Source organism: Sorex fumeus, unplaced genomic scaffold (assembly GCF_029834395.1).
Source record: "Sorex fumeus unplaced genomic scaffold, SorFum_2.1 ptg000043l, whole genome shotgun sequence".
Lineage (NCBI taxonomy): Eukaryota > Metazoa > Chordata > Mammalia > Eulipotyphla > Soricidae > Sorex > Sorex fumeus.
In genome coordinates, this window is record NW_026606100.1 from 34,534,824 (window position 1) to 34,562,478 (window position 27,655).

The following is a 27,655-nucleotide window of genomic DNA, read 5'->3' on the forward strand; positions in this document are numbered from 1 at the left end:
TCCAGAACATTGTCCAGTAATACAGCCCTTCAGTATTCCCATTTGTACCATCACACCTGGCACCACACCGTACTTTTCTATGAACTTCTTTTCCCTTTTCTGATCCTGATGTTTTTGAGGCTTCTTCCTCTTCTTAACTCTCTGAAACTGTGTTCCACCACACCTTTCCAACAAGACTGAAAAGCTCTTTAGAAGGCTCCTGTATGTTACCCCACAAGTTTCTAGTAAAGGAATAGTATACTCTTACGAGGTAGGGGATAGAGTGTGAGAGCAATAGTTTCAATACCAAATGACTAAGTCTACTCTTTTTAACCACTTTGCAAATTCTGTAATGTGCTTGATGAGAAGGATTAAGAAGTTTTCTATGAGTAGCACTTATATTTTTAAAGCTAGATATCATACATGGTATGGTTTTGTTTGGAACAATAGAGTTGTTCACTTGAATTATGCCAGGCTGTGGCCCGGTACAAGACATGTACCGGATACGTATAAGATAAATGGATAATGGACCTATTATCCATGGAAACTATGGTAGACTTTCTAGTAACATCCTTAGTGTTTACACATCGTTTGTATTCAGTAAATAATTGCCAAGTTCTGGTTAGATTTCTAGTAGACAACTTGTGTTTAAGGAAAGTTCTATAGATTATATACATACTAGCAATTTTAAACCTCTTTTCCTTTGGTGTAACATGTTTGAATACCATGCAATTATACTGCAGTAATATAATCCGGATACTCTAATGTCCAAAGTATTACTACTACTATGGAGTGTGGTACTGCCTATGTTTCATTAAGATTCTTCACTTGAGAGCAACTTCTTCTCAATTGAGAAAAAATGTCTTGCTTTGTTCATACCTTGTTCCCAAATATATGTATATGTATCATGTAGCTACTAGATTCAGTTCAGCAGTCTAGAGCTTAGAAAGGCATTTTGTTAAAAGAGACCACATATTTTCTCTTTTTCTTTCTTGTTTTTAAACTGGTTCTCTGTTAGGAAATGTTATCATGCTAGAAAGTGGTGTCTTATTCATATATTAAACACAATTGTATGGTAAGTACTTGGTCTCCCATTTAAGATAGCCTCTAATATTTCTACTCCTTCCCATTTTATTTTATTTTTAAATGCACGTTATAATCAATTTTTTTTTCATATTCTAGTAATGCCTCACAGCCATAGTTTTAATTTTTTTGGGGGGGGGGCACACCCGGTGATGCACAGGGGTTACTCTTGGCTCTGCACTCAGTAATTACTCCTGGTGGTGCTTGGGGGACCATATGGGATGCTGAGAATCAAACCTGGGTCGGCCGCGTGCAATGCAAATGCCCTACCTGCTGTGCTATCACTCACAGCCATAGTTTTAAAGACATTTGCCTAGGAATCAGTTGCCCTTTTAATTTACTGGGAGAAGCAGAGCACCGAAAAGGATATAGCTCTCCAGGTATCATGAGAAGAACCTACAGATGCCAAGCAACTTTTAGAGGGTCATTACAGTATATTGGTCATTACAGCCTGTTTTGAGAAATAGTGCCTAGTAGGGCCAGAGAAAAAGTACCAGGCACCCTATACTCTCTTTCTCCACAGGTTCTGTTTCTTGAAGCTAGAACCCTGGCAACACATTGTTCCCTGAGCATTGAGCATTACTGGGTGTAGCCCTGGAGGCCCCAATGTACCATTGGGGTGACCTGTAAGTCTCTGGCTTCACTGGGTCCCATGGCACTGTGTTTTTGTACTGAACTATAGGCAGGCACTGATGACTGAGATTTACCCTCCAGGAAGTACCCCTGGGCCTCTTGAGCACTGTTTGGGAACTTTTCATCACATCCATTATCCTTGAAAAGAAACATTAACTGGCATGTGCAAACTTTGTGTGTGTGTGTGTGTGTGTGTGTGTGTGTGTGTGTGTGTGTGTGTGTATGAGAGAGAGGAAGAGAGAGATACAGAGGCAGAGATAATGACAAAAAAGAGACAGTGTCAGAGACAGAGAGAAACACAGGACAGAGATAAAGGTAAAGACTAAAGTTTGAGAATCCAAGAAATGCTTTGAGACTTGAATAGGACCCCATCTGGAAACTCACAAAGTAGTCTCTTTAGCATTGCTTCTCTCTCTCATGCCCAAGACCACCCCAAAATTCTTCAATCAATCCTAAAACCTGACAACATGTCTTTTACTCAGTGTGGGTGGGGGATAATGTCTAGTCCTAGTCTAATCAGCTGTCACAAAGGACAAAATGTTAGGATACCAACATAGTTTTAAGGTTCTGCACCAGGAATTATGAGTTCATGGGGCACCAACATTGGAAAGAGACAGGATTTTTTCATTTTAGAGGAAAACTACCGGAGTGCCTATTAGTGGTGCCGTGTTCATTGGAGCTGCCTGAGATCCATGAGTTGCTACCCCAGCATTTTTGCAGGATGATGACATTTGTCAAGCAAATCACATATGACTGTGCTTGACAGATCCAATATTGCTTTGAAGATAAATGGTGAAGATAGCAGCATAAAAATGTAAAATTAAGACTTTATTCAATTAATCCCCTCGAGATTAATTAAATGAATCAAATCTGTTTCATTATATTGTGGAGCTGTTTTCAGCTTTTATCCTAAACATACTGCTGGGATTATTATTATTGTTCTCATTTATGTATTTATTCAACTACTTAGCATATACTTAATAAATGCAGAGCCAGGCACATTATTAAGTACCACTGGAAAACAATCTATTAAAATATAGAACTTGTCTTTAAGGATAATACAACCAAGGAAGAAAAATTCAGTATACAATTAAGGAAGGAAGATGAGTAACAGACTATATTTGGGTCTAAACTCTAACTCTTTTTGACTCTATACCAATAGTTAGGCAGTGAGGACGTCTTAAAATCTCCATTTCTTCATCTTCTTCTTATTTTTTCTTCATCTAAAGAAACAAGTTATAATATAAACCCTACAAAAATGTTAATATGGCATAATATGTTGATTGCAAAATATGTGATACATTATGCTCTCAGTAAATCCTAGTTCCACTTAAAATTATCTAAGTACTGTTATCGGAGTATTGTATTGATACTTGCCTCTCTTTGAAAGTTTTTGCATGCATTCAGTTCATTTGTTTTCTTAAAAGCAAATACGGGACTGGAGCAATAGTACAATGGGTAGGATGTTTGCCTTGCATGCAGCCAACCCGGGTTCAGCTGCATGCAAGGCAAACATCCTAACCAAACATATGGTCCCCTGAGCACCGCCATGAGTGATTCCTGAGTGCACAGCCATGAGTAAACCCTGAGCATCACCAGGTGTGACCCAAAAAGCAAAAAAAAAAAAAAAGCAATTAGAAGGGTAATATTATCTCCCCATATGGCAAATAAGAAAAATTGGAACATTGAGAAGCTAAATATATTGACCATGATCCTGTAGTTAGAAAATGCAAGATCTAAGACTGTGACTTAGAGAATTTGATTCCAAGATTCATAAGGAGAAGCTTGTTCAGGCTAGTTAGTAGTTTTGAGTGTGTTTCTCGTTTGAGTGAGCAACTCAAATCTGAATGCACATTCTTATTAAGGAACATCCGAAGCTGTAGCTTTTTAGCTACAGTGAGAGGTACTCATGTTGTGATCCTCAGGATGTCTTTTGTGTAATTGCTAAGAATGCAAATTCTTGGATCTCAGAGAAAGTCAGAGGACATAGTCATCCATGTCTTTTAACAATGGGGATTCTGATGCTCATTTAGGCCAATGAACTAGAATTTATGGTATTAGTGTCTGGGCATTGGTATTTGGTGTGTATAAAAAGTTTACAGGGTGGGCTATTTAAAGGGCCTAAACAGAAAATATGAAAGTAATAGGAGAGTTGCAGGTAAGAGGTAAACTTGAACAAAGACATAAAACAGGAGAATGTGGTGTGAATTATGCAAAAATATGTTAAGACTAGATTGTTATGTAATTAAACTTTCTAGCTAATCAGTTCATTAAAAAAATGGTACTTAGGACTTATCAGCACTTTATCCTCAATATCTCCCTGAGGCATCCTGCAATGTGGAGTGCTTTTCCTTTGTTTGTTTTTTAATTTCTGGATAAGCTTTTGCTCTGGGATTCACATTCACATTTACAAGGAGATAAAATGCACAGTTTAGTCCTGCCATGTCAACTTGACAGCCAAATGCATTTTTAAAGAGGTTTGGTAAAAGTTCTTAATAGGGAAAAAATAAAGAAGTTCCAAATAGGATTCTAGGGTCACAGAACACAAACTAGCTATGTGTACTTAGATAATTGTATGAGACTTGTGTTTTATCTATTAAGTAAAGATTGGGTGAGAATAAGGTGTTTAAACATGGTCTGTATCCAGCCTACTCTTACCATTGCTGTGTCTTGGTAAGCTTTGAATAGCTCCTGTTTGACATATTTTGTATAATAGAACATGGAAACTAGTTTGAACAGAGGGTACAAATGGTGATATTAATTTCTACTATAATTAGTTTTGGTTTGGGGGTCACACCTGGCAGTTCTCAGGACTTACTCCTGGTTTTGTGTTCAAGGGTCATTTGTGGCAGTGCCCAGGGAATCATATGTGGTTCCAGGACTTGAATGCAAGTTAGTTTGCATGCCCTACCTACTGTACTATCTTTCCAGCCCCTAAAAATAAATTGAAAGTCATTTGTAGAGGCTTCCATCAGTAAAGTTATGAGTAAGTGGATGTAGGAACTGATTTTTTTCTCTTGAAGATGTGATTATTATTCCATATTTCAGTTTGTTCTCTGTATTCTTGTTTAGAACTCAAAAGACTCTCAATTTTGGACCACGATCATTACCCTTCTTTGAGCATAGTAATTACCCTTCTTCTTAGAATATTTTTCAACTTTTACGTAAATCTAGTGACTTTTTAATTCTCATCAAATTAAATATACTATGAGAAAAACCAATATAAACATTATTTAGATATGTATAAGAATAATAGATGTAATTTACATATATATTATGGAGTATACTTATATATGTCACATATATAAGTATATATATATATATATATACTTATATACATAAGTTTGAGCTAGAACGATAGCACAGCAGGTAGGGCGTTTGCCTTACATGCAGCCAACATGGCTGACCTGAGTTCGATTCCTCCACCCCTCTCGGAGTGCCCGGCAAGCTATCGAGTGTATCTCGCCTGCACGGCAAAGCCTGGCAAGCTCCCCATGACGTATTTGATATGCCAAACACAGTAACAAGTCTCACAATGTTATTGGGCCCACTCAAGCAAATCGATGAACAACGGGGGGGGGGGGACCGTGACTGATACATAAGTTTATATATATATATATATATATATGCATATATATGCATATCCCTTTTATTCAGCATCACTTGAGCAATCCACAGGATTAGTGTGCATTATATGGGCACAGGTAGGGCTGGGCAGTCTCTTCCAGCTATAAGAAAGGTTTATCTTTGAAACATGAACATGAGTTCAAGGCTATGAGTACCACAGCTTTATGAATTATATGACTGGATGAAAATAATGTAGTCACTCATACAGCAAATTGATGATCTCTCATGTGCCAAGATCTCTGATGGAAATGTTGATATAAGCCCCAACGGATGGCATCTCATAGATTAAAAAAGAGAGAAAAAGTTATGTGTACTCTAGAATAATGACCCCTGCTGCAGAGAAGAGCAAGGAACTATAGGATCTCCTATCAAGGGTTCCTACGACCTGTGCATAATCAGTTTAGAGGAAGATATCTAAACTGAAAACCTCTATAGCAGTGATTTTTCTTATCCAGAGTCTAGAACAAAGCTATAGTTACAGGACATTCCATAAATATAGAACTGAAGTTTCTGGAAGGAAAGAAGCAGAAGCAGATAAAGACAGTAGATTAGTTTCATTCCTTTAAAATTAATAATGACTAAACATTAAAAAATACTTCCGATGTATCAGGCATTGCCTTAAATTTTATGACTTAGCTCATGTAATCTCATAACTCTATGAACTTGGTATGATTTCCCCATTTCATAGCTATGAAAAAACAAAAATGATTATTGGTACCTGTGAGCAATATGTGATGGGAAGTCTGAATAAGGGACCTCGTTCACTTCCTCAAAAGACCTGAAGACCCACTGCAAATGATCCTTCATTCCGTAGTCACATGCATTAGGTGTCTTGTTTTCTTTCTTTGTAATTTGTCTTTTTTTTTCTAGTGCAGTATTTAGACTCTTTTTCATTTGTGTCTGTTTTACAGTTTTTTTCTTTATGTTTATTTCTTTATGAAACCTATACAAAATATAGCACTGTAGCTCTGCCCTGCCGTTGTTCATCAATTTGCTCAAGCGGGCACCAGTAACATCTCCATTGTGAGACTTCATTGTTACTGTTTTTGGCATATTGAATACATCACAGGAGATTGCCAGGCTTTGCTGTGCAGGCAGAATGCTCTCGGTAGCTTGCCAGGCTCTCTGAGAGGGGCAGAGGAATCGAACCCAGGTCAGCTGTGTGCAAGGCAAATGCCCTACCCGCTATGCTATCACTCCAGCCCATAGTTCACCTAAAGGAGTCATTTCCAAGGGTGTGGTGAGTAATTCTGTTTCTGAAAAGGGGGTGGTAGAACTTAGTCCTATACTAAGTTCCTCCTTAACTGGGGAGTTTCTTCTCCTTTCCAATAAACTTTCCTCATCCCTCCCTGTCCCGCAAAAGTGGGTGGGGGGAAGGGGATAGAAGGCCAAGTAAATTGGGAACTTCTGAACTTATCTTTCATTAAAAAATTATTTTAAAATAATGGGCCGAAGAGATAATAAAGTGGGTATTAAGTTTGTTTTGATAACAGTCTATTTTAAGCTAATACTTTTATACAAAAATTTGCCTCCATATTTTTTTCTGATGTTGCAGTGTGCAAAATTTTACACTGGGGTCTCTGTTAAAAGTGCTATATAGTTAAGTTTGATTCTTTTGGTATTTCAGAGCTTACACTCAAATTGTATATGATTCATCATCCACAATTATTAGAGTATTATAAATTCAGCAATATTATAATGTATCAGTTATTTTTATACTTTTGTATGTTTTCCTATTCAATAGCATATATTCATTTTAGCTTGAAGAATTCACTTTAAGGGAGAAGGACTGGGTAAATCTTGAGTTTAACTGATGGTGTCCAGTGAGTTGATCTAGCATGCCTATGTTATGAAGTCTCCATGAAAGTCTGAAAGGAAGAGCCTTAGAGAGCTCTTGAGTTAGCAACATGTGAATGTTTGGAGGAGAGTGGAATGCTTGGGGAGGGCAAGGACATCCCATGCTTTAACTCAAATTTGTCCTATACATCTCTGTACCTTTGTGTTCCTGAATAATTTGTTTATAATAAATTAGTGATTTTTTGGGGGGTCATCATCCTGGCTATGATCAGAACTTACTCCTGGCTCTATGCTCAGGGATCACTCCTAGGCAGCTTAGGGAACCACAAGGGGAGCCAGGGATCAAACCCACGTTGACTACGTGCAAGGCAAGCACCTTACCACCTGTGCTTACTATCCATCACCATAAATTGGAGATTTAATAAATAAGTAAATTTAGTATTTAATAAATAAGTAGGTTGCTTGTGTAAGTATACAACTATAGAAAATCAATTAAACATGAGGAGAGTATGTTAAGATTCTCTGATTTAGAGTTAGTCAGTCATTTTCTTCTTCTTAACATGTTTCATTTGCAACACAGCCCTAGTTTCTTACGCAGAGTATTCTGACACCATTAGCCCCATTGCTGTGCTATTTGGTCCCCAGCAGAGATGCCAAATACTGAACTGTGCTGTGATCAGTAATGGCCTTGGGGCTGTTGAGAAATGCATAGATTCATGGTGTGAAGATGAGATTTTGTGTTCGTAGGTCTGTTTTTCCTAAGTTTTCTATTTTTCTTGCTATCTGAGTATCAGCTTTGAATCTCACCTTTTAAATTTGACTTTTTCTTTCAAAATTGATATTTCTCACCTTTTGAGAGCTATAACCCCCCAAAAAAAACCAATCTTACAAAGGTATTTAAAATCAGAGTAAATGGACTATGAGTGAGATCTTGCTAGAAATATGGGATGCTGTGATCTTTTTCATGCGTGAAGGTTTTAGTCTGTGTCGCCTGCATTAGCTGACTTTCTGGGTCTCACCCAGGCTGGATATTTTATGCAGAGATAGATGATGAGGTTTCATGTGTGGGAGGTTTATAGGGTTCGTTGATAAGAGTTATAGATCAACTAGTGGATCCAGCCATTATCTTTCTTTTTGTTGTTATTTTTGGTTTGGGGCTACACCTAGCAGTGATCAGGGCTTACTTTTGACTCTGCAATCAGGGATCACTCCTGGAGTCCTCAGGGAACCATATGGTGTGACAGAAATCAAAACAGGACCAGCTGTGTACAAGGCAAGCATTCTGTCCACTATGCTATTACTGTTTCCCTATCATCCATTAAAAGTGAAATCTGGGAGGAAAAATGGATAGGGGTGATTGCTATTACAAAGAATTCGTATTTTCTATTTGCTTGTGCATAAACAGAGTCATCTAAGAGGAATTTTACCCTTCTTTATCTTTCAAGGGTGTCACTTTTAAGCACAGCCAGTAGTAAGATTCCTCTTTCCCCAAGTCTGATACAGTGTATAGACTTGGTGTCTTCTTTGGTGCATGCCCAGAGTGGAATCATGTACTGACATAGGATATATATATATATATATATATATATTAGCATGTCGATTCTTCACTTTCTTAATGTTTGTTTTTAGTACTAAAATGGGAGAATAAGTTACTGGGGATTCAGCACTGGGTTCTATCTTGGTTCCAGCTGGGTTGTTTGAGTTCTTTTTGTACAGCTCTTTTGCTTTGATTATTCTTTCCACCCCACCCCTGTTCCTTTGAGTAGTACTGCTCAGGGGATGCAAAGCTTTGTTCTTTTTCTTTTAAAGGGGTACTGCTTTTGAGGGGGGTGATCCCCCAAATAATCTCTATTACTATGAATATACATCTACTAGTCAACCCTCCACTAGCGGACTTTGGGTCAAGACACTTCTAAATCTTGCAACTGGCTGCATAAAGGTGTCATTCTTTGAGCTCTTGGCCATGACCTGTAAGACTTTCCATCCCACCCATCAGAATTCCACCCCAGCTAACCTGGCCAGATAAGCTTTTGAATGGTACTAAATAGTAATTGTGCAAAGATAGGAAAAAGGTAGATAGGAAAACACTCACCAAGGAATTTTGAGAGTTGTTTTGAAGCAGAAGGCTAGAAGACAGGCTAACCCATCATCTTCAGGGGGCAGAATCAAGCAGGGAAGATCATGCTCCCAGTTTGAGTGGGAAGAGGAGGATGTGGTGGAAGAGGTCAGGTGGGATGGGAACTGGGAAATTGGCAACACTGGAAAAGAAAGAACCTCTTCAAGATAAGAGTTGGAGGATGAGGGTAATGAGGGCCAGAAGTTTTGATCAGCATTACAGTGGACTCTGTTTTTTTTCTGGCAGTTTTTATTTTGTTTGAGGTCATTGACCTAGAGCACTCCAGGCTTTCTGTATTGTGATTGTTCCAGGTGACAGCGGCTAGAGGCAGCTATGCTTCAAGTGCCACATTGGCTAGCTTCTGAAGTGCCCCACAGTTCAGAAGTGGCACTCCAAGTAATAGTCAGCTCTGAGTACCGCCTCCCTTTTTCATCTGCCATTGTGTGGTCACTCAGCTTCTCTTTTCCTTCTCCAGGTCGGTGGCTGGACTGGATAAGGAGGCGGACCTGGTTCACATGGAGGTGCGGACCTCGGATGGATGTGAGTGCGGGGACCGCCAGGCTTGGCCCAGAGAGATCTGCCTGCAGGTCCCTCTCCCACACACCCCCCATTTGCATTTTAATGGCTTGGGAAGATGAAAAGCCCTGAGCTCCATTACTGCCATATCCATCCTTATTTCCTGGAGTGGGGGAGAGGCCTCTGGTCCCAAGGTAGACATTTTATTGAAATAAACCCCGAGGAATGAATTTTCTGGGGATGTGAGTTAATGTGATGAATTTTGAGGCTCCCTTTAGTAATTTCCTGGCATCTTCAGTGTAATTCGAATAGGAATGTCCATAGCTCATCATGCTATTTTGCATTCATGTGGTGAATTGCTGGGCCTCCTGGCTTTAAAAAATGAAGCCTTCACATACTCTGGCTTACCAAAAACAGGAACTGGGAAGCTATTTGCAAGATTATTTATCCAGTTATTCTAGAAATAGTGATGGATGGCCTACTATGTGCTAGGCAGTATTCTTGACTTTAGAGGTATAACAGTGAACAAGAGCTTTATTTTCCCTGACACATTTTTGCCCTCTGTCTGACCCCAGATTTCAAAAATACTATTCCTTTCTGCAATTACCTACCTCTTACACAGAATTTGATTGTGCTTAAATATCCTTTTGCACAATTCAAGCATTTTATTCTTCCTACAATTAATCTTATTCCTAGTACTCTTCCCTATCCAAGAAAAATAAAGTCAATTTAAAAATATGTTGCAATTTGTGAAAATACATGTTTTATATGAAAACATAATGAGCATATCCTGGGTTGAAATAGAGACACTATGTAAATAAAGGTGAGCTAGGCAGGTAGAAGAACAAATATCAGATTGTGATCTTAGGTTGTGTCACCACGTAATCATGAGACCAAGGGATAGCCCCTCAAACCTCTGTACCATTTCGCTTACTGCTATACCTCAAAATAAGTTTCTTATCCACCACAGTAGTATGGGTGGAGTAGATATAGAAGAAGTATCTTACAGAAATTATAAAATGTGTAAATAAAAGAAAATGCTGTCTCGACCTACAGATGGGTATTGTGATATATTTCAAAATAAATTTAGTAAATTGTATACACTTTGTCCATGATAAATCTACTATTTTGAAGCCAAATATAGATTCTTGAGCCAAAATGGATGTTTCTGGCAAGCATCTATGTTTAACCTCAAAATAGTAATATTTGCTGCTTTTATTTTTATAAGAGTTAGAAGGCAACTAACATTTGTTACTATGTGACTGGCACTCTGTTGTATAGTGTATATAGTGTATGTTTTCACTTCTGTTCTTTTGGTCTCCCGTGATCCTTGAATGTATTTAAATATGTAGGCAGGGATGAGGGATGATTCACAATCTTAATATACAGATGAGTAGTCAAGATTGGGGGCAATGATGCCACATACATTCACTGATCATAAGGATAGTGAAGATTGGATTTAAAATCATATACATCTGACTCACTACTAAGAATGACATTGCAAGAAATAAAGTGCAGAACCCTGCGGGAGAGGTGGGGGAGAGAGAGATAGAGATAGAGATAGAGAGAGAGAGAGAGAGAGAGAGAGAGAGAGAGAGATTAAGAACCCAGAGTGGGCCTTTCTCTCCTTCGAGAGAGAGAAAACAGTAAGCACTTACGGAAAAGACCCTCCAGCCTGTTTTGGAGTTAAGCTCTAAGCTTTGTTTCCTTTATCAACATTTTTTTTCTAGAACTTGTTGACTTTGGGCAACATTATTTTTTCAATTGAATCTCTGTGAGATACACAGTTACAAAGTTATTCATGATTGAGTTTTAGTCATACAATGTTCCAATACCCATCCCTTCATCAGTTTACATTTCCCACCACAAATTTCCCGAGTTTTCCTCCCTCAATGCCCCCAGCCTGTCTCTGTGAGAGACACTTTTCATATCTCTCTCTGTCTCTCGCTCTGTCTCTGTCACTGTCTCTGTCTCCCCCCCCCCCCCTTTCCTTTTAGGCACTGTGTTTTGCGATACTACTAAGAACTTACCCTCCTTTCAGCATTCCCTTCTTGTATATCACTTTCCCTCAATTCAGCATTCCATTCTTGTCTAGAGTGAGCACATTTTTAACCTTTCTACTATTCTTCACTGATTTGACAATTGTAGGTGTTTGACTATTCGACCTCATATCAAATACATGAAGCATTTTTATATTTTTTTCTCAGTTGGTTATTAAAAGTCTTACAAAATAATATTTAAAGTGATGCAGACTTTAATTCAGTAAAAGAAGAAAGTAACAATTAAGAACATATTATGGTGTTATATCAAGACTGCTTTGTGAAAGATTGAGTTCATCTTTATTGGAGACATTCAAGCACTAGCCATAGGGCGTCCTGTAAAGACACTCCGATAAGTGACATTGGATCTGGGTGAAAGTTTTTAAACATCATGATATTCCTGAAATGTTTAGGATCAACTGTGGTACATGTGCCATCATTTCTTTTCTGGAGACTTCATTAATTCTAATTACTCAATCTCTCTTCTTGCTCATTAAGCCAAAGTGTAAAGACCAACGCCGCCTAACTGCACTTCAGGCTATTATAAGTGATCAACTGGTCCTGGCATACAAAGTGAAACAGGATTAGTGCTGCAGCTGCAGTGCTGTAAATGCTAGACACATAGAATATAGACTTTTCAGAAAAAAACCATGGATTATCACTGAGTTCAGTGGTTTTGAACTGTGGGACTTTAAGCTCTAGTAGAGTTCTTACAACTCAGATATGGATGAAGCGGAGCCAAATCAATGGGACTGCAGCTCCCTTACCTTCTGTTCAACTAAAGCAGATACACTAAAATCCACTTTATAGACTGAGAATATAGGATTGTCTTTGAAAAGAGTCCCAGAGTTTTCTTTTAAATGTTGAAACAGATTAGATATTTTCAAACTGTCACTTTCTAAGGAGTCCCCAAATGTGTGACAGCTTGTCCAAGGTCGAACATGCAGACAAGCCAGTAACAGAAAGAGAATCAGAATGTGAATTCTGATCTGACATTTAGTCTTATTTTCTTCCATGGTCCAAATAAATAATGGTTAGAATCCTGTGTGCCAGTGTCAAATAGCCTAAATTCAAACCTCATCTCTATTACTCCTTAGAATATGGAACTTGTGCAGATTACTTAATCATTCTTTGCCTCAGTGTCCCCATCAATGAAATAAGGATGGTAATAATTGTTAAATCCTTATTATGTTTTTGCATGAATTCAGTCAGTTAATACGTGATGTTCTTCTAACAATGGATGACATAGATTGAACATTCAAATCTATACCCCTTCTGGATTTTCCCATGTCTATAGAAGGTTGGAGAAACTAGAATCCTCTTTTGGACAATTGAAATTTCACAGAAACTCTATATTCAGAAGTACTGTGGGAAGGAGTGGAAGCTATCCTTTTGATTTGTTGAATCCATTCTTGTAGTTCCTATTTTGCCTCTGGTGCTGTATTAAGCATTTCCACTAAAGTCAGTATCCTTTACACCATGGCTGCAAGTAGATCTGCCTCACTTCCCATTCAAGGAAAAGGAGTCTTATGGAGGCTAAATAATTTGCAAACTTTCCTGGAATGGACTGCCTTTACTTATTTGCATTTGTGAGTTCATGTTGTTATTTATAATAAATAGCTCGTGGATAGTTCTGTAAGAGAAGACTGAAAGAGCTGAATTTGCGTTTTGTTCACCACTTTAATTCACTTTTTCTATTGTTGACCTCATGCGTATTACCCAGAGGGATGGAAATGGAGTGAATCACAGAGATCTTTATTCTCTGAGGTGGCAAGAGGCATGGCATGTAGGATAGCTTGAATTTTTAGTAATCTCAAAGGCAAAATATAACCACAAGTTACACTATAATTCAATGTAAAAAAAAAGTGTAGGCATTTAATGTGATTCAGTTCAACTTATCTCAGCTTACCTAACACTTACCGGCTTTATGAAGTCAGCCCTAGGAGAGAAACCAAGATGACTAAGACTTTTTCCTCTGTGTAAGGCAATGACCCTTTTAAAAAAAAATTTGTCATACAAAAGAAATACAAATGGCCAAAAGGCATATGGGGGAAAAAAAGCCTCTATATTGCTAATCATCAGGGACATGAAAATTAAAACAACAATGAGATATCATATTACACCATAGTGACTGGCACACATTAAAAAGAAGGAGAACAAGCAGTGCTGGCTCAGATGCAGGGAGAAAGAGACTTCCCTTCATTGTTGGTAGGAATGCTAACTCCTCCAGCCTTTTTGGAAAACAATATGGGGCCTTCCTCAAAAAACTAGAAATTCAACTATCATATGACCCTCGAGAACATCATGCGATGACTGGAATGGGAAGGAATGGGAGTGAAGATAGATGGTCGGCAACTACACCACCTCCTCTTTTCTGATGACATTGTTTTAATAACACCAAACATCAGCCAAGTGGCACAAATGCTGGCCAACTTTGACCGTGAGTGTGGAAAGGTAGGACCACAGCTGAATCTTACGAAGACAATGTTTATGAGAAACAGCCTCGTTCCTGACGCCCCATTCGCTCTCAACGGAACGACCATCTCCGAATGCAACAGCTATGTGTACCTAGGTCGAGAAGTCAACATGACAAATGACCTGGCACCCGAGCTGCCAGGAGGAAGAGAGCGGCTTGGAACGCCTTCAAGAACGTTGAAGAAATAGCTAAGAGGACAAAGAACCTCCAGCTCCGGGCACATCTCTTTGATTCCACTGTTCTTCCTGCATTAACATATGCCTCAGAGACCTGGGCCCTAGGCAAACAGGATGAGATCACCTTTCAGGTCTCCCAAAGAATTGAAAGAGCTATGCTTGGAATATCACGTTTCACTCAAATGAGAGAAAGATTCCTGAGTTCCGACATCCATCAACGATCAAGAATCAGGGACACTGTCTCATTTGCCAAGGTGTCAAAAATCAGATGGGCTGGTCACGTAATGAGATTTAAAGACGACTGCTGGACTAGAGCTGTTACTGACTGGATTCCACGGGATGTCAAAAGGCCGCGTGGCTGCCCACCTACCAGATGGTCAGACTTCTTCATCAAGATCATGAATGATCGGTTTGAGGCTCTTCATGTTCCCAGAGCGAACAGATGCCATTGGGCTACACTAGCACGCAACAGGGACAAATGGAGACATTACTGGCGCTCGCTCAAGCAAATCGACGATTAACGGGAAGTTAAGTGATCAAGTGATTAAGTGATATGACCCAGCAATAGCACTTCTAGGAATATGTACTGAGGGTGCAAAGACATACAGAAGAAATGACATATGCATTTGTATGTTTATTGCATCACTGTTCATAATAACCGGAATCTAGAAACAACTTGAGTGGCCAAGAGTAGACAACTGGTTAAAGAAACTATGGCATATCTGCACAATGGAATATTATGCAGCTCTTAGGGAAAAAATGAAGTCATGAAGTTTGCTTATAAATTGATGGACTTGGAGAGTATCATGCTGACTGAAATGAGTCAGAAGGAGAAGGACAAACATAGAGTGACTGCACTCATTTTGGGATATAAAAAAACATAGTATAAGACTAACACCCAAGGACAGTAGAAACAAGGCCAAGATGATTAGTGCATGTTTGGAAGTCTCCTACAGTGCTGGGGGAGAGGCCAATTGGGACAGAGAAGGAACCATTATGACAATGATGGATGGAAGGGATCACTCTGGATGATAGATAAGGGCTGAAAGTGAGTAAAAGTTGAAGGACCAAATATGATGGCCTCTCTGTATCCATATTGCAGATTATAATGCCCCAAAGGGGGGGGGGAGAGAGAGAGAGAGAGAGAGAGAGAGAGAGAGAGAGAGAGAGAGAGAGAGAAAATGTTGCCTATCATCTCTGAGTCTACGAGGCAGTCTTGGGGATGGGGGAGGGGCAATGACAGTGACAGAAGGGATACTAAGGACATTGGTGGTGGCACATTTACACTGGTCAAGGGATGGGGGTTGGAACATTGTATGACTGAAAGCTGATTATGAAAACGTTTAACTGTGTATCTCAAGATGTCTCAGTAAAAAGAAATTTTAAAAGATTAAATTAAAAAGATTGGTCAGAAGGAGAGAGTCTGAACTTTCAGAGAAACTTGACAGAGATGGAAGAAAAGCTTGTATTACTGAAAGGAGAATGTTGGAACCCATAGTCTGGTAGAAATGCAGCCCCTTGAGACAGAAAAGAGGGTAAAAGAGTCCTAGATATCTTTCTTCTCTCTTTTCTCATTTTTCTTTTCTTTGAACATCCTGATCAACACCGATCCCAAGGCACATTCACTTGTGTATGTGCTGTCATTGATATGCAGTCTTCTTCCAACAAACCACAGGTATGGCATCTAAAGACTCTCTGTGTACCTTGATCCAGTGAAGAAGGAATGAATTAGTTGGTTGAAAGCCCCCTTGCCACCATATGAGATCATTGGTCCAAGATCTGTAAAATGAGAAGGGTAGACATAAAATAGAATGTAGTTAACCTTCCTTTCAGATACTGCAAGCAACCATAGTGCCCCAAAGTAGAGAGAGAATAAGAGGGAAATTGTCTGCCATAGAGGCAGGGGGAGAGCTCGAAAGGGGGGTAAGGAATACTGCAGATATTGTTGGTGGGGAATGCACACTGATGGAGGGATGGGTGTTTGATCATTGTATGACTGAAACGTAAACATGAAAGCTTTGTAACTATATCACAGTGACTCAATATTTGAGAAAAAAAGGCACTGCAAGCAGTAGAAGTTGGTGGAAAAGAAGGCCATATATTACTGAGTTCAGCCCTTTGTAAATAGTGCAGAAAAGAATTCCTCTGACTGTTTTTTAAAATACCAGCTCCTAAAAATACATTAAAAATGATATTTGACATTTAAAAATACATTAATCTTAGGGGTGATCTGACTCTCCTCCATTTGGAATATTATTCTCTGATTTTCCCATAGGGATATTCAAATGAGATCTTCATTCAATCTTTCTTTCTAGTGTTTTTCATATAGGTCTGCTTCAAAGAAAAGGATAGGAAATAAAAGTTCAAAATAGGATTATAAGAGTCTATTCTCTAACAGGTAACTCTATAATGCCTTCTGTGACGAGCTTTGCTTCTGAAGAATTCATGTGTCCTGTCCAATCCTCTTCCTTTCTCACATCAGACTACACCCCCGTGTGCAGATTAAACACAGGGAATCTTCCCCTTTCAGCCCTCCGTCATGATTCAGGTCGACACACTTCTGTGTCCTTCCTTCCTTCCTTCCTTCCTTCCTTCCTTCCTTCCTTCCTTCCTTCCTTCCTTCCTTACCAGATTTTAAGATAAAGAAAGTAAATGTTGATATAAAATCAGAATAGGAGGGCCTGAGTGATAGTACAGTGGGTAGGGCTTTTGTCTTGCACACAGTTCACCTGGGTTTGACCCACAGACTCCCATATAGTTCCCCAAACCCCAGGAGAGATCCCTTAGCAAAGAGCCAGGAATAAGCCTTGAGCACCTCTATGACTCCAAAAACCAAAAATAAATTAATTACTAAAATCAGAATCAAAAATGACTTTTATTATACATGTGGTATACTTTGCTCAGATGTGACTCATTCTGTGTCTGATGTGTGATATCACAGTCTTAGCCTTCTTCTCAGCAATAAAATAGAACACTGCTTGTTATCCATGGAATGATGAGCGATGCTGAGTGTTCAATTCCCTTCCTTCTCTTTCATAATAGAAAACAAGTTAATGTGTATTGATTTTTAAAATGTATCCAACAATGCACTAATCGTTTTTCTTACATAAACTTATTTCATCTCGAGGACAATCCTTAGAGGCAAATACTAACTTGTCAGCATCTCACAGATGAAAAGCTGTACTGTTGCTCAGTGCACAGATGTCAGTTAAGGATCAAATCCTAGACTTGAATGGATTTTGAGACGTTAGCTTTTGAGACCTTACTCTCAGGCAGAAATTATTGGGACCTTCTAATTTTAGAAGATATTTTATAGAGTAATATAAAGGAAACATTTTATTCAAATAAACGTTTAAGGGCATTTACTGGTTTCATTTGGGTTTCATTTCATCATCAGGGATTACTCTTGGCTCTGTGCTTAGGGATCACTCCTGGCATTGCTTAAGGAACTATAATTAGTGCTAGGGATTGAAGCAGTATTGGCTGCATGTTAGGCAAGAGCCCTGTCCACTGAACTATCACTCCAGCCCAACAACCAATTTTTTATAAAAGTAGAGAAGAAAACTACTAAATATCAGGACTTCATGTTTTGGGCTGAGAGCTTCCTGAATGATGCTCAGGGTACCAGGTGGTGCAGGAGATTGAACTCAGGGTGGGCTGCTATTACAGAAAAGTCATGCCTAATCATTGTCCTTTGAGAAATCTCTCTGGTTCCAGGATTTATTTTGGAATTTCAAGGCTTATTTGTGCTCCAGTCCTTCTTTTAGTTTCATCACAGGGTTTATAATTTCAACCAGTCTCATTTGGAGGTTATGCCCAATTCTACATTTATTTTTTGCGAAATGGGAAACTAGTGCCATCTGATATCTTTGATGCCAACCTTGACTCCTGTAATTCTATCCAACCCTCATTCACTTTCAGGCCTGTTGACACTCTCCGTCCTCCTCCCACTGAGATTTTCTCATGGAGCAGTGGGCGCGGTAGCATGTAGTATTATCATGGCTCTGTTTTTCACAAAAGTGTTGAATCTTCTAATATATGAGTATGATTAAAGATTTTCAGGGTACTCCCATTTTAAGGGGGTTTCAGAAACTCATTGTTGAGCTGCTTTTCATGTATTTCAGATGTTTGTTTCATGGTGTCAGTAGCAAGCCTGGAGGGGAGCCAAGAAGTCAGGGAAGTTTGGCACAGTATTTGCCTGCCACAGGCCAAGGTTTAGGTGGGTTTTGATTTTGTTTGGGGAGGCACTGAGTACAGCTGATTTATTTTTCAGAGTTTCCAAATGAAATGATAAAACACTATAAAGGGGGAACAGGAGCCTGTGCTGTGGGGAAAAGCAGATGTCCCTCTGTGTGCCCTTTGGGTTACCCATGGAAAGAGCTTTCTGAAGCACTTCCTGGCAACAAAGAACAGGTTGTCATGTCAACACTGGGGCTTCTTTACATGTATTTACTGCAGCCTGTCTCTGGGTTTTTGTGCATTATTTTAGGAAGAAATTACAATGATGGAGGAGGTCCAAGAATATCCTTGGTGGGTAGGCTCTGTGATCCGAGGCTTGGTCTTCTCATCCTGTCAGTGGAAAGTACAAAGCCAGGGCACTTTTGACTGCATACATGAAAGGAGGCAAAGACAAAGAGGCTAGCAAACTGCATGGAAAAAATGAGTCCTGTTCTCTTGCTAATAGGGCAGGCAGCAGACAGAGAAAGTACCACTTTCTTGGAGAGGTTGACAGGGACCAAATCACAAATAGACATGAGCCAAGAGTGGTCTCAATGCTCTGAGGACTATAGGCTTATTTGTCCTGCACTGTATTTTGCATCTAGGTTTCATATTCCTTTAAAAAATCAGGAGACTTGACCTTAAAAAATAAGGACATTTGAATTCTCTGAGAAACTCAGCTCTTCTTATTGCAAATCAGTGGTGACTGGCACCAAGAAACAGCTGTCCCTTCAGGTTCACGCCTTGGCATTTCCCCGTGGTCCCACTGGTCCCACTGCTTTTCGGTGGCCCCTGATGCCAAAGTGACAGCTGCCATTTGTCATTATATTCAGCTTGTTTTCTCCTGTCCATTATTTGTCACTTCCCTTAGGCATTTGACTTTATAATGATAGTTGTAAACAGCAAAGGCTTGAGAGTGATGATTAGGCTCTGCCTTGGGGCTCTCACAACTCTGGGGCTTTTGAAGCTCTAGGGTTATAGGCTCAGATTTGGAGTTTAGCCATAACCCTAGTCCCTTGCCTCAGGTTCTTCCAGTTCCCCATCCATCAGGCATGAAAATGCTAGTTGATAAATGGTTGTAACAGGCAGTACACATGACAAAGACTTGTTCCAGAAAGTGATATAGGTCATGGGAAGAAGGAAGGCACTGGAAGCAGTTAACAGACAGAATGGTCACAGGTGGGACCAGCTGGGTAGCATGAAACAGAAGGATGGTTAAGAGGCTCAACTTCCTGGGCAGAGAGTAAGACCGATGATGGAGGAATGAAGTAATATTTGTCATGCACTGGTGAGAGTCAAACCAACATTTGAGAAGTTTGCATATAGCACATTATTTATATCTTATTACAATTTGGTAAGTTAAAAATAATGTTGATTGGAGGAGTGGAGCAATATTACAGTGGTTAGAGCATGTGGCTGACCCTGAGTTCAATCCCTAGCACCTCATATGGTCCCCAGAGCCCCACCAGGAGTGATCCCTGAGCAGAGATCCAGGAGTAAGCCCTAAGTACTACCAGCAGTTACCCTATTTATTATTTATAATAAATACATAAACAAAATCATGTTTATTTTTAACTGCAAATACTAGCAGGCAACAGTAACAAGTGTGTGTGTGTGTGTGTGTGTGTGTGTGTGTGTGTGTATACCTACACAGTGTACCTATTAGGATAGAAAATCTGGGCCAGTATATAGTACAGAAGCTATAGCACTTGCCTTACATGCAGTCAATTCTGATTTGATCCTCAGAACCATATATGGTGCCCTGAACACAATCAGGAATGATACCTGAGCACAGAGCCAGCAGAGCCAGGAGGAATCCCTGAGTACTGTTTAGTATGGCCCAAAACATTCACAATAAAACAAGTAGAAAAATCCTTAGTCTTAAAGCCAGAGAGATAGTATAGGAGTTAAGTCTCTTTCCTTATATGTGACCCACCTTGGTTCAACCTCTGGCTAGAACCAATCCCAGAATCACAATTTGTCCCCTAGCCCCACCAGGAGTGACTTGTAAGCACAAACCTGTGTATGGCCAAAATTAATTTTTTTAAGAACTAAAAGGGCTGGAGCGATAGCACCGCAGTAGGGCATTTGCTTTGCATGCAGTCGATATGGCCGACCCGATTTCGATTCTTCCGTCCCTCTCGGAGAACCCGGCAAGCTACCGAGAGTATCTTGCCCACACGGCAGAGCCTGGCAAGCTATCCGTGACGTATTTGATATGCCAAACACAGTAACAACAAGTCTCACGATGGAGATGTTACTGGACCCGCTCGAGCAAATCAATGAACAATGGGAGGACCGTGACCATGAAGAACTAAAAGAAAACCCTTTATCTTTGCTTCTTGGTGTTCCATTGACACCTAAGCATGCCTGGACATCCACCCACAGACACAGTGACATTAGATACATGTCATAATGTCTAGGGTTTTAAATGATGAACCCCAATTTAACTCCATATGAACACTTGAGTCCCACCAGGAGTGACCACTGAACACAAAGCCAGAAGTTAGTACTGAGTACTACTTGGTGTGGCTCACTGCCATTCTTCCCAAATAAAGAAAAAATAAAATTTGTGTCTGCCTGACATATTCTCAGTCTCTAAACTGTGATTGTCAGGTGTTGTACTATGGACAGTTACTAAGCCAGATACAAAAAAGGTAGAAAAACACAGATCTAAATAATACCCATCACATCTCTGAAAGTTTTCAAAGAGTTTTTAAAGATAGTCAGATATAATTTAATATAATCTATTTTAAATTTGACCATTATACAATTTTGATCACTATATCACTGTATCACTGTCATCCCATTGTTCATCAATTTACTCCAGCTGCTGCCAGTAATGTCTTCATTCATCCCAGCCCTGAGATTTAAACAGTCTCTCCTTACTTGTTTTTTCCATTGCTTCCATATTGGAGGCTCTTTCAGGGTCAGGGGAATGAGGCTCGTAGGTCTGTTATTATTACTGTTTTTGGCATATCAAATACGTCATGGGTGGCTTGCCAGGCTTTCCCATGTGGAGAGTAAATACTGCATCACTCTCTTCTGGGAGCTTGGTTTTATAGTCTCTTGATCTTGGGTACTGATGAGATTACATGGCATTGGGGGCAATTTGTGTGTGTGACTGCCAAGCTACTAGAAAACGGGGAATCTGGGTGGAGGAGGCCCAGTCAGTTGCAATCTGAGCAGGTTTGGAGATCTCTGCCATGGGTCCTGCACACCTAGGTTTCTCTGCTGGTTCCTTCAAGCGTGAGACTCATCCAACATGTGGAGAGTGGCCTTGAGCATGGTTATGGATGTTTTTGACTGCTGGGGTTCTGCTTGGGGCGGGAAGGGAGACTCAACCCACCCTCTGAGAGGCCTCATTGAAGACACCTGGTGTGGGGGCAGGAGATTTTGATATTTTAAAATTTTCTCCTTCCCCAAACCCCAACCACCCCATCTCTATTTTGGGGCCACACTATGTTCCAAGTCTACTCCCTATTTGGTGCTCAAGGTTGCTCCCAGCATTGCTTAGTATGTTCAGTATCTAGGATTGAACCAGAGGCTCCTACTTGCAAAATATGTGCTCCAGCCCTTTAAGCTATTTCCATGGCCCAAAACTTATACTTTGCTGGTTGGAGAGATAGGACAGTAGATAGGGTGCTTATCTTGCATGTGGCTGACCTGAGTTCGATTCCCACCATCACAGATGGTCTCCCTAGACCCACCACAGGTGATTCCTAAGCACAGATCTGGGTATGGCAAAAAAACAAAATTAAAAAAAAGAATGATAAACAAACTTTTTCTTTGCTGCCTGGCCCCACCTTAATAATAGCCTCTAAGCATGCCGGAAATCCATTCAATTGGACAGTGGAATTAGGATACAGGTAGTAATGCATTTGATTTTGAATGATGAAAACTACTCTTTTTTAATCCTCAAATGATCCTTACTCTTCACTTTGACCATGTTATGGTTAAATACCACGCAATAGAGAAAGACCTGGTAAAAGCAGATTTGTGCAGTGGTCTCTTTACACAATAAATTCACTTGTAGTTTTACCTTAGGAAACTGAATGCATTACCTCCTTTAAATGAGCTTATAGTCTTAGTCAAAATGCCTTTGAGACAGAGTCAAGGATTTCCCTTTCTGCTGTAGCTGCTAACATTTTGGGGAGAAAAGTTTTGAAAAATCTTTAGACAATTTTGTAAGTAAGTATGAAAGTTTTGTAAGTTATATACAAGTAATTAGTAAATATATTCACACCATAAACATAATAATTAAAATAACACAAAAGATCCTACTTCACCTCTATCTTCTTCCTTTCCCCAAAAGTTATCCAAACTAATTTTTATATGTATCTCTTTTGTTTTCTGTGCATCTATAAAAACCTATGCATTTATAGTTGTTTCATTGACAGCAGTAATATTTACCTCAGTATGCGTATTTCTAAATATTAACAGGTTTGCAGTACAGTGCCTCTTGGAGAAATGGACATGTTGATGCTAATGCAGTTCCCTACTTATTTTAATTACAACATAGTCTTTGGCAATATGTATGCGGCTTAGATTATTTAACCTAAGTTATTTAACCATTTGTTTATGGAAATTTTATTTATTTCAAGGTTTTATAGCAATAATCAATGCCACAGTGAACATTTTTTTTGCCCTTACCTCTCTATAGAGATATCAATGTATGTTTCTCAAGAAAATATCAACATTGCTGGCATAAGATATGCATCTCATTGGTGTCACCTGTATTCTTTCCCAGGAGGTAGATCTCTTTGTTTTAGGCAAGCGCAGCTTATGGTTCTCCCTTGTGTCTGATGTCTCTCTGTTTTCCTGTTCCAGATGCTCACTACCTCACCTGCAGGATCCAGGAGTGTGCCGAGACCACCCGCAGTGGACCTTTTGCCCGCTCCATTGACATCAGTTCCCTGGTTGTCCAGGACGAATACATCTTCATCCAGGTGAGTCCAGGGCAAGGTTGGTGGCAGAGAGAGGATGTTCATGGGAGTCAGCTGCTCACTGGGAAAACGAGGATAACTTTCCATGGAGAATAGAATTTTAGAACAGGGATATTGTCTTTACTCTGGTTTGGGGACCTGGTCCTTTGGAGACATCTGGAAACTTCCCAGTCTTTTGTCATCGGTCCTTGATGCTTATGGGAACCGTAAGTAGACTGTAGACTCCTTCAATTGGATTACATTTTATTACACTAAAGTTGTCGGGAGGTGACAAGAACTTGGGCTTGAGTTTGCGATTACTTAGAGCCAGCTCTCTAAAAAGATTTGACTTTCAGTCATTTATCAAAACTGCATTCGATTTTTGTCGAAAATGATGTATCTAACTTGGGAATGAGAATCTTTAAAATATAAAGCATCTCAGGGCCAGGGAAGTAGCTTGAAGGACTGGAGTATGTGCTTTGCATACTGCAAGGTCCCTGTCACACCTCTGGGTGCATTCTGGAAACACACCACTGAGTATGGCTAGTGACTTCCTTTGCCTCTGGAAGAGCCCCAACAATGTCACATTGCTGATCTGACCATTGTACCATCTGGCCCAGTTGACAGTGTGTCTCCAGGAGTGGCCCTGGGATCTTCTGAGCATTGTTTGAGTTCTGCTCTTTAAAAAAAATTACCAAATACCAGATATCAAGTAAATACCAAATAAAAGTAAAATTAAATTACCAAAAATTAAATTACATTTTCTTTTTGGAAAATCTGGAAATGCCTAAATTTGCTTTCATTTTGTTTTTGAGCTAACATTTAATGGTGATCAGGGTAACTCCTGATGTGGTATTTGGGGGGTCACCACCTGCAGTTCTGGGGAAACCATGTAGTAAGGATACAGAACCCAGCACTCCTGCATGCAAACTAGGAACTTCTGCTCTTTGCACCATCCCCCAGTCCTGGAGACTGTCTTTTCAGTACTACCTTTGCCTCACTTTTCCTGATCCAAAATCATTCTCCCCAGAAACTCTGACTTTTAGAGAAAAGCAGGTGGAACTCACAGTTTTACACAACAAGGGAAACTTGTATTAATTTTGGATTTCACTAGGAGGAGATACAACAAACAAGGAACAACAAAAGAAAGATGATACTCCAAGTGACTCTGTGTGTGTGTGTGTGTGTGTGTGTGTGTGTGTGTGTGTGTGTGTAATTAAGCTTGGTAGTTGATGGCAGCCATTTTTGCTTTTATTGTGGGGAGGTGTTATTCAGCCATCCAGTTTCTGGCTCTCATTAAGAGTCACTCTTGGTGGTATTCAAGGGACAATATATGTTATTGGGAATCAAACTAGGGTTAGCCACATGCAAGACAAGTGGAAATACACATTTTACCCTTATCTTGGTAAAGACTCATTGATTACTTATACTGCTGATAGACTATGGATGTAGTGGTTCATTTTTTAAACAAATAGACTGATTTGATTTGGGAGGGTCTAGTAAAATCCAGGAAAATTAGCCAGCCAGGTTCATAATAAGATTGAAAGAAGACATCAGATTGGTCTTTGCGACTTGAAAAAAATACTTCCTATTTGAGATTAAGTGCCAACATTTCTTTTCTTGGCAGTATTATTCCTCAAAACACTATCATCCTTCCAAAAATATTTATCGAGTATGTATTATGTAAACTAGGCATTACTAGGCTTGACTCTTGGTGGTTTCCTATTTTCAGTACTGAACCTCCTTTGGAAGGAGTTCCTGTTTGAACTTCTATTCAGGACTCACTTGGGTGAGTCCAGGGTCAAGTTTCATCCAGATGTTCTGATGAATCTAGAGTCAGTGAGTCAATGGAACATACAAGTCAAAGGAACATAAAAATTCCCTGCAGTGGAGACATCTCTCTACCAGGACACACAGTCTGTGTCACGAGATTGAATGAGTCAGAGGCATTCTTAATTATTGTCCCCTCCAAGTGTTCCTTTCCCATTTGTGATGGTCCCAGGTAGTCTTAAAACATAAAAGCTATCTCTTGGATTTTTTAAGGAAGAAAATCAGGGATTATATGGAATTTAACATTTTATGGTCTTTCCCTAGCTGCTAATACTGTCCGTAATGATGAAAATAGAAGAATTATTTCTGAGAAACATGATTTATTTGTTTTATTTTTATTGGCTTCCACAAATCTTCTTCAATCCTTTGCAAATATCCAGGCAATTAAAAATGTTACTGAAACTTTTTTCTTAATTATGCTGGAAACCATTAAAAGTTTTTCTTTCTTTCTTCCCTCCTGCCTTTCCCTTCCTTCCTTCCTTCCTTCCTTCCTTCCTTCCTTCCTTCCTTCCTTCTTCCCTTCCCTTCTTTCACACTCTATGAGTCAAACTAGACAATACATATTTTTTCTGTTTACCACTAAAATTTAAAGGTCACAAAGTAGGGTATTTGGTTTTATTTACTGTCTTAATCCTAGTATTTAAGTCATCAGACGTGAAGCATAGTTGAGCAATCAATAAAACTTTATTTGCAGCACAAACTCAAGTCTCTTACAAACAGAAAAAATATGTATATAGACATATATCTGTATACACAGATAGGAAAGGCTGGACTGGCAATAGTTAAGAACTGTAGTTTGGAGACAGGTACCAGTTTTCTCCATCCTCAACTTGCCACACTTAACCATGATCCTGAGATTGTCTAGTTTGACTCATTTGTAACAAAGAGAATTGTGTTCACTTCAGGGAGTTTCTGGCAGAATTGCATTTGTTAAATACCATTGGAAAGTGCCCAAATATTATGTAAATGTTGCTTTCTATCATCTACTATTATCTATCTTTGTATAAAATACATCTAATAAAGACAATGCATGGATAAAAATAAGTGAAGGTCTGTGAATGCTGAGTATCTGTAGATAGTGCAGACGTATTTAGGACAAACTGGGGAGATATTTTTTAAAAAATAAAAGAATGTTTTATTGTGGAATTGTGATTGACATAGTTATTCATAGTTGAGTTATAGGTGTACAAGGTTCCAACAACAGTTCCACCACGAGTATCAACTTCCCTCTACCAGTGTCCCTCAGGGTCTTTACCATGCCCCAGCCTGCCTCCTTGACAAACACATTTTTTTTTAAATTGGTTATTGTAGTTTGGATCTCATGCTTTACAGTGTCATCGGGTCTTTTATTTAGAAATTTACATATACTACCAATGACAATGAGTGGATAATGAAAGTGTAGTGGATATATACACAATGGAATACTATGTCGCTGCAAGGAATGAATAGAGCCATGCAATTTGCTGCACCCTGAATGAAATTGGAGAATCTCATGTTAAGTGAGACAGAAAAGAAAGGTAAATACCACATAATATCATTTATCTGTGGTAACTGAGAAATGTGTGTGAAATCAGTGCAATAGAGGGAAACATAAACCCAGATATTTGGTCCCTCCATGAAGATATGAGGTGACAGGTGGAGATTTGATGCTGGGATTAGGAGCAGGTTTGACATATAAATTGCATGGATGGCAGCATATTTATGATATTTTTGAACCATGATATTGAAATCACCAAGTGTAGATAGAGTAGAAAAACTATCTAAAGATTGAGCCACCAGGCTCTCTGGTTTTCAGAGTTCAGGGAAAATGAGCAGGAAGCATCAGATGAAACCTAGATATTAGAGATAATATCACAAAGATTCACATTCCACAGGGCCTTGGAGGATGTTTTAAGGAATTTACTTGTATTATGAAAGAAGTAGGAAGAAATATAATAACAATGACCCCCAGAAATGCAAAAGGTCAATAATCTTGAAAAAAGTATTGAATTTCACTAATCATCAAATAGAGTTGCACGCTCATGCTATTATTTTAAATTTTTTTATAATTTATTTATTGAATCGCTGTGGGAAAAGTTACAAAGCTTTCAGGTTTAGGTCTTGGTCATGCAAATATCAAACACATTTCCCTTTATCAATACTTATTTTTCACCACGAAGAACCCCAATAAACCCCCACCCCCCACCCCTCCCAATGCCTGTAAGGCAGATGAATTCTAGTTAACACTCTATCTACTTTTT

At 39.3% G+C, this 27,655-nt stretch overlaps 1 protein-coding gene across 1 annotated transcript in view; it reads left to right on the forward strand.

Moving 5' to 3' along the window:
• The window catches only part of SORCS3 (sortilin related VPS10 domain containing receptor 3), a 638,571-nt gene that overhangs the window by 437,870 nt on the left and 173,046 nt on the right, over positions 1-27,655 (forward strand). The window contains exons 6-7 of the mRNA XM_056120660.1: positions 9,711-9,775; positions 23,491-23,609. Coding sequence (XP_055976635.1) covers positions 9,711-9,775; positions 23,491-23,609 — 184 coding nt within the window. The remainder of the gene's footprint in view (positions 1-9,710; positions 9,776-23,490; positions 23,610-27,655) is intronic.